This window comes from Chanos chanos, chromosome 2 (genome assembly GCF_902362185.1).
Source record: "Chanos chanos chromosome 2, fChaCha1.1, whole genome shotgun sequence".
Taxonomy (NCBI): Eukaryota; Metazoa; Chordata; class Actinopteri; order Gonorynchiformes; family Chanidae; genus Chanos; species Chanos chanos.
In genome coordinates this window covers 34,076,780-34,090,244 of record NC_044496.1, presented here as the reverse complement: position 1 = coordinate 34,090,244, position 13,465 = coordinate 34,076,780, and the positions used below count along the sequence as shown (strand labels likewise).

General features: G+C 40.2%; 1 protein-coding gene across 1 annotated transcript in view; it reads left to right on the top strand.

Annotated features, from left to right (window-relative positions):
* The first annotated feature begins 334 nt into the window (after nucleotides 1–334).
* hsd17b12a (hydroxysteroid (17-beta) dehydrogenase 12a) overlaps nucleotides 335–13,465 on the top strand; it is a 34,400-nt gene continuing 21,269 nt past the window's right edge. Inside the window, exon 1 of the mRNA XM_030765276.1 lies at nucleotides 335–440. Within this exon, the coding sequence (XP_030621136.1) occupies nucleotides 335–440 (106 nt within the window). The remainder of the gene's footprint in view (nucleotides 441–13,465) is intronic.

The following is a 13,465-nucleotide window of genomic DNA, read 5'->3' as shown; positions in this document are numbered from 1 at the left end:
CACGTGCTGGGGTTCCATAGCTTTTGCCAATCTACATAGATGCCTAGTAACAGCTCTGTATTTACGTTGGGAGACAATGCCGGCTTCATAAACTACAGCTCGTCTTTCCTCAAGATAAGAGGAAGGTAAAGCTTTGTGTGAAAACTGGGGAAATGTTATGTCTAGAACTTTGCCTCGGTCGCCAGTAGGTAGCGTACACAGTGAACGAACAGATTCACATCATACCGTTGTTTTTTTTAGCACTTTTTGTTCGGCACTTGGCTCTTTTTTTGTAACGGGATGTGTTTAATAGAAGTTTATGTGTCAATACCAAACGCATTAGATCTGTAGAGTTATGTATGACTCTGAACGCATGCGGAGGAGGTCCATGTCCGAGTGCATTTGTCTGAAACTGAGTAGCCAAGGCTGCCAGTTACACTTCAGCACCATGGACAGCGCAAGTAGACGCAGACATGAGATAACGAAACGCGTCCTCCATTCTGGAATACGTACTTGTGATAAAACTTGCTAATGTTACACTTCAGCAACTTTTTAAAATAGCTTTCCATCTTTGTGAATAATAGTGAACACCAGCATGTGTGTAAGTGCACGACAGCACGCATGATATTCAGACCTAATATCTTTATTAAGAACAAGTACATTTCATGTATATCTGTAATTTTTCATCATAGGAGAGTAAAAATCTCGAGGTGTAACGTTTCTGAGATCCCCTCTGCTTTCTGTCGTAAACAAAGGCTATGCTTTAATCACCTCCCATTCAAGATCTTAAATTATTCAAGCATTCTCAGTCTTGATTATTCAAAACTGATCATTTTCGCACATTGTATTACTTTTGACAATGAATCTGCACTCTTTGTGTCAGAAAGAGAAGACAAAGCTGAACTGATTTTAGTGACAGTCGCCTATCCCACCTACAGTTCTTTTGAATGTCTGAGCTGCTTGAATTGGGAGTTGCTTCAGCTGGTAAATATGGGTTTTAGCATGTTTCCCTAACTTTTTGTCACCCTTTAAGGGTGTCGTGTTTGGACCCTCACAGCTCCCATGCCCTTGCAGGTACCATGCAGCCAATCACATGCCCTGACGTAAACAATGCAATTTTCGAGGGAAAAGTCATGTCAATCATTGTTTGATTCTCTCCAGGCTCCTCTTTGAATGGGAAACACCTTGGCTAAAATATCATGTCCCAACTGATATTTTCATTAATGCAAGACGGAGCGCCTCACCCCTAACTTACAGTAGCTGATAGTGGATGGATTTCTCAAGACATCTTAGATCGCGTCTGACGACACCGCGTGGTGAAAAGTGTGTACTACAATTTCAAGAGGTGAGCAGCTCATTGATATGTTGCTGCTGTGCTGATTTTAAGACTTTGTAGGCTACTGCAGCAAAGGCGATTCAAACAGCAGAGGATATCGTTATTTCGCCTGGTTCATCTATGTTCCGACAGATATTAACAATGGGGATATGATATGAATATAGATTAATAGTCAGATTTTCAGAGTGTATACAAGGTGGGGAAACCCGTGGAGTAAGCACAATAGTAACAGATGTAGTAAGATATGACTGAACCTATGAGCGATATGTCACTAACCGACCAGCACATGGAAATGGTAATACGTTTGTGCGAAGTCATTCATAAGTTATATGCGGGTAGATGTACATTAGAGAAAACACTTAAAACTCTCCCGAGGTTATTTATGTTAGGTAAGGGTTGTGCGGTAAGAACAGCAGACGTGAGGGACACAGCCCTGAACTAACTTTTCGTGGTAACCGTGCCGTAGACATCTCGCGCCAGGATGTGCCGAGATCACATTTGTCGTGACCACTGTGTTATGGTATTGTGAAGACGCAAAGGTCAGCAGCGGCATGATACTGAATATAGATGCGGTTAGCAGAAAATAAGCGTCTGATGAGGAGTGACAAGACGCATTGTAATAGTGCGCTGTCTGGCGAAGAGTTGAAGAGTTGGGATCCCTGGGTGAGCGAGACTGTCGCGAGGGCATTGACAGTGGGGAGTTCACGTTTACTTTTGTGTTGTCGTTTCTCTTTGAAAATGTACTGTTTGTTCCTTCTTTCAAATTCATGCAAACGGTGGCCAAACAGCACTGCAACCATTCAGCCGAGCGGGGTGGGGTGGGGGTGGTGGTGGTGGTTAGGGGGTGTTCAAGGAAAACCAAGCTAAATAATAATGCACCACGCATAATAATAATGCCTTTCGTTTGCAACATTTTGTCATATGTTTCAACCAGTTTTCTTTAGAGCAACGTAGACAGTGAATGCAACTGCGCTGGCAGTAATCAGCAGCTTTAGGCTGTAAAGTGGGAGAACCTAAACGTGACGTCAATGCCTAGTAACTGACGCAGCCATCAAGAGAGAGAGAGAAAATCTTATTCTATTCGGCAAGATTTTAATGATTTTAATTACTGCTGTCTGTATTCCGCCATATGGACATAAAAATACATTCGCGTTGTGCATTTGCTAGAGGTTTGGTGCGCGATCTCTCTCTCTCTTTCTCTCTCTCTCTCTCTCTCTCTCTCCCTCTCTCTCTCACTCCCCCCCCCCCTTTCTGTGAGAAGCAAATCCGTCCTGAGTTTCCCAGCGAAAGTTGCATGGAGACAAACCGTAAGACGCCAGTAATAAAGAGAACAGAATCGGGAGAGCTAGAAATGGGGGGCTGAGAGGAAATAAACACTCGCCGGTTAAGATTAGAACTCCGATCAGTTTACTGCAACGAACAGTGTAAATTTTGTGTATTGGAAAGAAAGGGTGGTGATAAAAGCCGCCCGTTTTAAAAAAAATGACTGCAATGATGCAACGGAGGGGAATCGAAGCCCTTGTGCGGAGTTGGAGAGGCAAAATTAATGTACATTACATGCACTCCACGTAACGCTCCAGAGCCATGTCTTTGTGAGTGTTTTTTTTTCTTACTGCGAACTAAAAATAGCATCAATGTTTGATCGCGCTCCAGAAATAGACAGAGGGTATCATTTGTATAAAAAGGAACGCGATTCAGAGAAAACTTGGACTTGCTTCTGTGGTTTCAAAAGAATCAAGATCAGCAAATATACAATGATTTAATTCTCATCGTTTCGTTGTGTCAAATTTGACTGAATTGAATTTTAAATGCATAATTGTTTCCCTTGTTTCAGCAAGAGTTCCCCACACTGGTAAGTAACATGCACGTGTGATATTTCGTTCAGTGTACTTTCCCTGTGTTTCATTTTGCATGCTTTGGTAGGCTACATGTTTTTTTGTTTGTTTGTTTAACGGTACTGTGAGCTCTGCCTGACCGATTGGGCATCAAGCCAACAGATTTTCATTAAATCACATAGTTTAGATTGTACAGATATTTGAGTTTTCCCACTATTCTACCTGCAATACAAATCAAACCAACCTCTCTCTCCCCGAACAGGAATCACCCTAATGATAAACGTGAATCAAAAAGCAAGTGCAGTCTCCTTTGTCTGACGGCGCTGTTGAGTTCCTTCCCAGTTTCTCCATTTGCGCTCGAATTTTGAGATAGCGGATGGAAACCCTATTTGAAGAGAAGGATTAAGCGCTTAATCTTTTTATTTCTAGAGAGGACAATCAAACGAAGACACATGGAAAGAGGTAGAAGAGTGAAGGGATGCAGGCGGTTTGTGAGCTGCTCAAATCCGAGAGCAGACGAGGGGAGACCCGGTGGCTGTAGTGCTGAAAATATACTGTGTGGCGTCAAATGGTTCAGTGCACAGTACGTCCTGCCACAAAATCGCGCGCAACATTAATAACAACAACAATGATTTAGGTCGAACACAAATGCTTGGTTTTCCTCTGGTAAATGTCAGTTTAACTAATGTGATGTTTTAGGTCTCTTATGTGAGGCAGTTTGTGGATCTTCCCGCCTGCGTTGTTTGAACCGTTTTATCAGATGGGGTTAGGGCTCAGACAGGGTGGCTATAGGCGGATTCACTTGGATTACTCTTCCGCCCACGTCATATAGGGCCAGCTCGTGTTTTGTTATACTGTATTGAAATCGTTTGATTTCTTTATCGTGTTTTCGAATACTTTTTGTTTGGTGCAGACGCACAAACATCCCCAATACGTTTGTTGTTGTCAGGGGCTATTAATCCCTTCAAACCAAAGATCGCAAAAGAATATGCTGATGTGTAAAAAATGTTACCGCAAAATTATATCGAGGGGCGAAGTGATGGAGGCAGGTTAACAGTCTTAGAGACACGGCAGTTCGTAGACTTCTCTCTGTAAATTCCTGTAAATTGCTAATGATTAAGTAAGTTTTAAAAGCTACCAGTACCATCAGACTATGACTGGTTTACATAGATCAAAACCGAAATAAGCACTAGACTAGCAGGGCATAGCAGACAGACAATACATTGAACATGCAAGTTCCAAATCTGTCCGAACAATCCAACTCTATACAAGGCGTAAACATGCTGGAATACCTTGCGTCGTGTATCTGGAAATTATCAATGGCTGCACTCTCTGCCAAGCATTATGGTCGAAAGAGAACACACTGTGTTAAAAAATTACCTCAATCAAATAGATTCATGGTGCCCTTCCTTGCAATCAAAACTTGCCAAAAATCTTCTTAAATAATTCAAAGCTAGTGGTATAATTTTAGTGAAAACACGGATTCTCGAGTCGTGACTGTTATAGTGAGTAATGTGCGCGCGTTGGCTGCGTCAGGAGAGGCAGTCACTGTGCAGTGCAGACGGAGGGGGAGAATCGTGACTGACTGGCGACGTCCGCAAATGAAAAGACCACCTAATAAAATGTTCATCATGGTGGCACCTTGGCTGGATTTTTCAAATGTTCATACCTAGCCCGAACGCCTTGCCCTCAGCTATCTCAACTTCCCTTGGACTAACCAAGGCAGAAGAAGAGTTTCGCTGATCTGGGTTCAGGAGGGGGGATCTTGGTTTGGAATTTATTCAGACAGGAATGGAGGGGGGGGGATCCAGATTTGGATCGTGACCCTCCCACTTGGTACAGATTCTTGCATACAGTTCCAAGAGGGGAATGCCGGGGCGTTTGTGATGCATTTGACAAATTATCTTTATACACACGTGGAAATAAGAAAAGAGCTCCGATGGTAAGTGCAATGGTCTTATATCTCATATTTTCTAGATCCGTTTCTCTAGATTGGGTTAAAGGTCATCCCAAGTACTGTACATCTATGTAAACAAGTATTTCAAAATATTAGTACAGCGATCACTTTGCTGCTGCTGTTATAGTTTTTGACATTAGTGTCCTTGTCGAGCTCATAACTTATTTCAATACATTTTTCAGCATGCAGATCATACAGAGTCTGGTATATATCAATGATTTAATTCTTCAAAGCCGTATCTTCAAAGTTTGAAATGTTCTTTAAGAAGTGTAGAGACCCCCTTGTCGTCACTTAATGGTATCCACCAGTGAACTCTCCCTGGTCAAGCAATGAAATCGCTTCAGACGCCAGTCATGTTGTTGTTGTCGCGTTTAGGGCGGTATGGTATTTCCTCGATTTGAATTGTACTAACTGTGCGACGATGAAAGAGCCGTTCGGAAAAGACTAAATATTTGTCATCACATTAGATTACAGTTGAATAATTCTAATACCTTAAAAGACTTTCCTAGAAAGCTAGAATGTTAAGGCAGACAGGTGCATGCGAAACAAAAATGAGATATGGCAGCATGTGCTCATACAGACTTAGGACACTAGTAACAAATTTATCCAGTTTCTTGCGCCAACTAGGATACTCTCTCTCTCTCTCTCTCTCTCTTTCTCTCTCTTTTCAAAAAGGGGGGTCCCTATAAGAGCAAGACACTGATTGGTGGATGACGATTTTTTGTTTGCTCCAATAAGATCCCTCGCTGCTCTCTATTTATTGCGAGCAGATTACAGCCTGCTCCCTCCTCTCCCAGAGCGCTCCACCGGCTCCAGCTGCTTCGTTCTCGACTCAGCGACATCACGAACGAAGGGACGTATCACAATAACAACAAACGCATTGTTTTAGAGAGGAAAGAACATACTTAGATGACGATCATGCTATTTGAAGTTTATCTTTTTGATCACATTGTACTTGTCATGGGTGCTAGTGATGTGGGTTATTAGACAGGAAATAACGGTGGTAAGAGGTAATATAAACTACCGGGAGGAGTAAATTCAGGACCATGGACAGCGGTAGCGCGCAGCTCTCTGGTACTGGGATGCTGCCTGCTCTGGAAGAGAGCTCCGTTCTTTTAGAATGAGAATGAGTTGGAGACACATTCGAAGCACGGAAAGATTTCGGTGCCTCGGTTTTCTGGTGACTGGATACGCTAAACAACTGGGATATAAGAGAAATTACGAACGTTCTGGACGTCACTCTTTAATGTAATGGACTCTGCTGGACACAAACTGCAATTTGTCCTTCGCGAATCTTTTTGCGGTCTGGGCTTGCTGTTCATAAGTATCAAGGTGGGAAGCCCTTACCCCAAAAAGCATTTGCGTTGGACACATTCGCCGAATTAACACCTCAAGACCAAGGATGTTTCATGCGTTTTTGTATTATTATTATTATTATTATTATTATTATTATTATTATTATTATTTTCTATTGTTGTACAAATAGGGTATCACTATTTGTAGGGACGACCAACAAAAATGGGAAGCCTGAACTTCACCATTGCTGTCCCTAAACTCTTAGGCGCGTCCCAGTCTGGTTAAGTTACATACGTCCTTTTTTTACACAGTGTTTATCTTATGTATAGTATTGCAAAGAATCGATAAAATGGGGAATCATTTTCACAATTATTCGGTAGAATAATCATTACGCTGAAAAAGTGGTCTAGACAGTGAAAATGGTTGTAAACACACGTGGGAGAGCTCAGTGATTCCGTTTGGAGAACAGTGAGGCTGGGTCTTGCAGATGCTCCATGTGAAGCATGTGCAGCACAATGCACACTGAAAATATGCAATTTTACAGCCCCACAATGTTAAGTTAAAGCCCCCACCCATATGGCCCCTCAACTCTCCCTCTCTCTTTCTCTGTGTTTCTCTCTTTTTCACACACACACACACACACACACACACACACACATACACACAAACACACGCTACAAACTTAGTGTGTAATTGTTTGGCAGATATTTCACACCTACCTATTTTAAGGTAGCTAAAGAAAGCCTTTAGTAGCAAAGAAACGTTCGCATCGTTTCCTCCTATAAATAACCATGCTTCACTTTGTGTGTGTGTGTGTGTGTGTGTGTGTGTGTGTGTGTGTGTGTGTGTGTGTGTGTGTGTGCAAGCATGGCTGAGCGTCCAGACTATTCGGAACTCCTCGGCAGCGTGGCTCCCTCACACACACACACGTGTTTTCGAATATTATGAATTCATGTCAAGCCCTTCGTCAGCTATACATCGTCAGGTTGAAGGAATACTCACATACATTTTGCAGTATTTAACACACACTGCTGTTGACGATGTATAAATTTTTGTGAAACGTCTCAAAGAAACTAAGAAAATCATATGCTGACGTGTGATCTAATAAACAGCCCATCCAGACGATGATCGATAATACTGTACTTTCCCACAAGTTGGCGATGTAAAAAAACACAAACCACAGCCCATGCTGTCCTTTAGCTAGCGTATCAAAACAACACTACATGCAAAAAAATGAGTATCTCATAGTCCAATAAGGATCAGTGAGACGTCATTTGATTCCACAAGATCAATCTCGCCAGAGATCTCAATTCAACTAGATTAACTTTTCTGTCATTCATAGGAAAACTATAATACATTGATCCAGGAATTGAATGGAAGTACAACAGCGAGACTTCATAAAGGTAACCACTTAATGAAACACTGATGGGTCCACCTCATGAGACCGTTAACAAACATGTTATAAATGTGTAGTGAAGTCAGCAGTCATTAGAGCAGTGAATATACACTCTTTTATGTCAAATTCCAAGAAACTGTAGGACGGACGCACATATGATCAAACAAAATTGTAGAAAGTTCAAAAGAAAAGCAAGTCTTGCGGAAATCGCGGACATTTATGACCGGTTTGAAACCATATGGGCCTATATTTAGAAGTTGAGTCAAGTACTCAGTGACGAAACATTTCTCTGTCTGTTCCTGCGTTCTTTGTTTGACATTGTTTAGCACAGGCCCTTCCGTTGACTTTCTCACTCCTTTAGATCATGTCGCACGCACGGACGAACTGGTTTTGAAAGAGCAATTTTTTTTTATGATGTAAGGGTCCTGAATGATCTGTACTGGCCGACTGTAACCAGCTCCAAACTGTGCTATCGCTTTACGCGTTGTGAAAGTAAAGGCGTCTCAACATAACTGATCCGAAACAAAAAACGCTTGACACAGAGAAGATATACTCAGTAATAATAATAATAATAATAATAATAATAATAATAATAGCGAAACACAACCGTTGTCTCGTGAGTTACAGTGTCAATTCGGACGCTGTTGTCCAATTTTGTTGATTAGCCCGAGCATATTTCTCCTTTTCCTCTTCTCTTTTCTTATGCTTGTAATCAGTTAACATGTAAACTCTAAATTCCAAAAACGCTTTTCTATTTAGTTGTAAAAGTCAAATGGGAAAGCCTCTTTCAGTCCTCCACAGCCCAAACCTTGTGCTCATGGGCCACATTATAGTGTGCGACGTATACGACATTGTGCTCCTGATCACGTACGACCGAGTGGATTGTTTGTGGCCTAGAGTTGGTGAATCTTGGTATTACTTCTAATTACTGTAAAGCTGTGGTTAGTACATTTTCGTTATGCATCCAGAGTAGGTGCGTACACGAATTAACTCACCTCTTTGTCGCCTAGCCAAAAGTGTGTGTGTGTGTGTTCTCTCCCCAGAATTTCACTGAGTGGAAGAAGATGAAGAGACTCCCAGGACCAGAAAAGAGAGACACCGCTGTTCCAGGATCGTTTACATCACCTGAGTTCTGCGTGTGCCGACCAACCCATCTTCTTACGCACGACGTCACTGCTAGGTTTCTCCCTGCTCATCCGATGGAGGACCAGGTAGTTCTCCGCTGCTGATGACCACACTGTCCAATTGTTGCTTGTTGTTGTAATGCTTTGTCGTGTTCCTGTCATGATTAAACGTGATGGGTTGTGTGAGATGTAAACTACGCGTATTGTCCAATACAGGCAATTGCTGAAGTTGAATTGCTAATATTGTTGAAGGTAACAGCATGGAGAATGTTAGTAGTTACGTTCATAAGCACCAAATACAAGTTTGGCGGTAAGTCGCTGAACATCGTCTCCTTTGATCTGTCTCATGGATACTGCATAGAGCATATGTGACTCTTAACGTGTACAGGCTCTGGACTTTTTGCTGCGTTGACATTCTTAAACGCATTTTACTGTGGTAATTGAGATAGTTTACTGTTTTAGTGCCTGAAGTAGATTTGGCATGTAAATAAAAACAACAATGATATCTCTCCTGGGATGGAAACATTCCTTCTTTTAAAATATAAACTGAGTTGTTTGTGTAGTTTGCAGTATGATGTCAGCTTTGAAAACAATTGCTTTTTACTTCATTATTTTTATTCTCTTGTGAATGTACATGTTAACAACAAAAGTCCGTTTAATGCTGATGGTCGTGTTACTTATTTTATGACACTCATGTAAATGACAAAAGTGGTTGATTTGCTGTGTTAGTTCTCCTTAAGTCTCACATAGTTTTGTCATTAGGCAAACAGTATATTAATTGTGGTCTTACTCCAGGTTGTACTCCATATGTGGGTAAAAAGCCTAGAGTGAGACAATGCTTTGTCCAGATTTTTCTGTCTGTTTGTGAGGAAACTGAGATTTACAAGCACACGTTAATGTGTCATTCCTAAAGTTTCCTGGACTGACGAGAGTATACCGGTAAAAAAAAAAAAAGTGAAGTTTGAAAGAAAATAAAACACGTAAAAAGAGGAGTCTGCTTACTCTGGGACTCCGCACACAGGAGCGTGTTTGTGGGATGGGGTAAATAAACTGGTGTCCTTGTGAGGTGGTGCTTTGACGTCACCTTGATTCGTGGAGTGAGTCAGAGCAGGTTTCCTTTCTCCTCACAACTCAAACATCATGTTTATGACAGAGAAATTTCTTCCCATTTGAGATCTACCTAGTTAAGTTAGTAAAAGTGCCTGCCTTGACAGATCAAAAACATTTCCTGTGAAAGTAGGCCTACAAGTCGAGGCTGTTGTGAACTGCTTTTGTGCTTTACCGTCGTAGGTAATGATCGTGATAGGTGATAGGTGATTGCTCAGTTTGGTATTTTTAGAGTTTTTTGGTTCATTCATTTCACATGCAGTCCTGTAACTTATAATGGTGGCAGAATTGACAGGGCTGTTGAAATTGATTGATTTAATGGTTGTTAATGATTGTGATTTGTTACATAGTTTTACAAGTTACGAAGAGTGGCCTTCAGTTTTCTCTTGTACCTTTTGATAATAAACCACAGACTGAGGGATGCAGATGCACAACTATCTTACGCAGGCTTTTTTCCACATGCAGCCGAGAAGGGCTTGATTATGTGAGGCTGATGAGTTGGGACTTATTTGACATAGTTACATGGATATTATTACTATTATTAGTGTTGTTGTTGTTACTTCACATACTCTCTCACTCAGAATATTAAGATCAAACCTGAGATGTCGGTCTGTGAGTTCTATGACTCAGTCAAAGAGAAACCACACTGAACAGGAACAAATACCATGAACACTCAGTGAGTTAGTCCGTGAGAAAGGTGAGCAGGTAACAGTCCCGTCCTCTGAGTGTCTCTGTCAAACTTCTTAAGCATTGATCCAGTCTTATTGTCTGATAAGGATATGTGATATGTCTTACAAATGCTATGGACATTAAGCAGCTTACATAGTCAAAAAAAAATTTTTTTTCATGTGTTTTCCTACAGAGACAGTAGGGTCATTGTTTGCTATCTATATGACATTTATTACCATCTGCTTCATATCATCAGTGTTAAAATAATCTGTACCATTCCTCACAATTATCATTGCTTCTTCATACCAAACCATTCTGAAGTATTACAGTTTAACGTAATGTCATTTTACTCTGTAGTTTTAAAGTGTGTTCCATTTTCTTCTTTGATTCATTCTTTAAAAATATATTATAAAAAATTTTTTATACGCAATATATACATTTTTCCTTTTCAAACTATCCGCTGTCACTGTTCTAACTCTCTCTCTCTCTCTCTCTCGCTCTATCTATCTATCTATCTATCTATCTATCTATCTATCTATCTATCTATCTATCTATCTATCTATCTATCTATCTATCTATCTATCTGCCTCTCTGTCTTTCTGAATGAGCCAGGACAGAAGAAGACAGGAGGTTGGGACAGCGGAAGAAGTGTGTTGGGATGGTGAGGGGTTACTGACGGTAAACCACACCTGTACCTCAGTTCTCAGCTTTGACTCTTATGGAGGGTATGACAGCATTTTACACTCACACATTTTACACTCATGGGTTTTTAATAGCAAAGTTTGGTAAACCACAGATATACTGACACATATTTTTCTGTTTCTCCTCATTCTTTTCTTTTTACTCTATCTGTTGCGTAGTCTATGGCAGAGATGTTTTGTTTTTGTTTTTCTTCTTACACTCTGTTTGACATTAGAGCATTAGTCTTGGTTGTTTCCCCTTTGAGTGTGTCATGCATGTGAGAGGAACATGAGACTCTGTAGGGCAGTGAATTTCTGTGCTGCAAAGGGTTTTTAAACTATGTTTAGTGGTGTTCCATGAAAGTTTCAGTCAGATTAATGACCATGTTAATGTTAATCTGGGGTGTGACAGGTTGGTTCTTCATGTTCTCTCTCTCTCGCTCCCCTGGCCCATGATGGCTCAGGTACAGTCTGCGTAATGATTCAGAATAGGGGGTCCAATGGTTAAAATGGGCTGGGGGGCCAGTCTTCATCTCCAAGCTGCACATACACACACACACACACACACACACACACACACTCACTTACGTACCTCTGCATGTTTGCTCACACACGCTCAGACATACACATTCAAACACACATGCTTAAATATCTCTTCACGTATGTTCACACACAGTGATACACACAACACACACACACACACACACACATGCATGCACACATACTCATGCATCTCCAGATTTGCATCCACACACACACACACTGCATGCATACCTCATTCAGATTTATTAAAAACACACAGAGACAGATGCACAGAGAAAATATGTCATACACAACAATACAAAAATAAACGTATAGATTATGAACAAAAGCCAAAGCTTGTGTGCAGATGGTATGATAAAGACATATAACCTGTACGGAGGAGAGACTCTGTACTGCTCCGTTATGACTGTACTTAAAACACAGGTGCTGAGGATCTCTGGCTAAATGTGACATTTGATTATATTCTTTTAATCATTACATGGAACAGTCCTCATTCTTTAACTGGTTTTATATTCATACAGCAGTACTTTTATGATTTTTCATAGAATGTCTTCAGTATTTCTTACGTTGTTTGTTTGGTTCTCCTTTATGTGAAAGTATTGTTTTTTCTTTTTTTAATATGTTTTGCATCGTTTACATGTTTTAATTAAAACTTTTACCAAAAGCACTTTTTTTGTAGCACAGACAAGTCATATGTAAAATATATTTACACGTGTCCTGTGTGTTTTCCTGTCTTTATTCAGTCAAAACAGAGTTTAGACCTCAGAGTTTAGCTCAGACCTTGATGACATGAATTTGTACATCGTGTGATGTGGTCTGCACTACATAATTTCAAATCAAAACCTTTGACTGAAGATATTTACATTTATTATTTGCACTCTAACAGTTTTATCCACCTACAGTTTTGGAGGCACATAAAACCCAATTAAGTATTGGATTTGTGAAACTAGCTGATTTACTCAGTATTTGTAATAATTATGTTATTATCAGTGTTAAATATAACACAGCGTAGAGGACAGCTGTAATCCCTGGGGGCCAAAGGCAGCGTGAACAAAAAAACATCAGCGTTATCTTTTTGTTTGTTTGTTTGTTTGTTTGTTTTTACCATTACTCATTTACGTTTGTGGGGATTATTGAAATAGCACAACATTTTTTTTAATAAATTTATTTTCATTCAATGTACAAGTTCTCGGTTACTATGACATACACAAAAATTGCAGAAATGTATTAAACATCAATGGAGCAGAATTTACATTTAAAGAGTTTATTAACACACAAGAGTAGACAAATCTCTGCTGCTTTTTTATTAGATAATTTTGACATTTATGATATTTTTTGAGTGTCTGTCGAAATGTTGATGTCATGTGTTGAAGTTAAATATATATGAGCCATCTATATTTTCCTCCTCATTGATGACTGTATGATAATGGTTTTAAATTAGTTTTATCAAACGCATTACAAACTGTCCTTCAAGTGTGCAGCTTTATGTGAGCCCTTATGAGTGAATTTTCATAAAACATTTTATCTGCCACTAATTCATAAG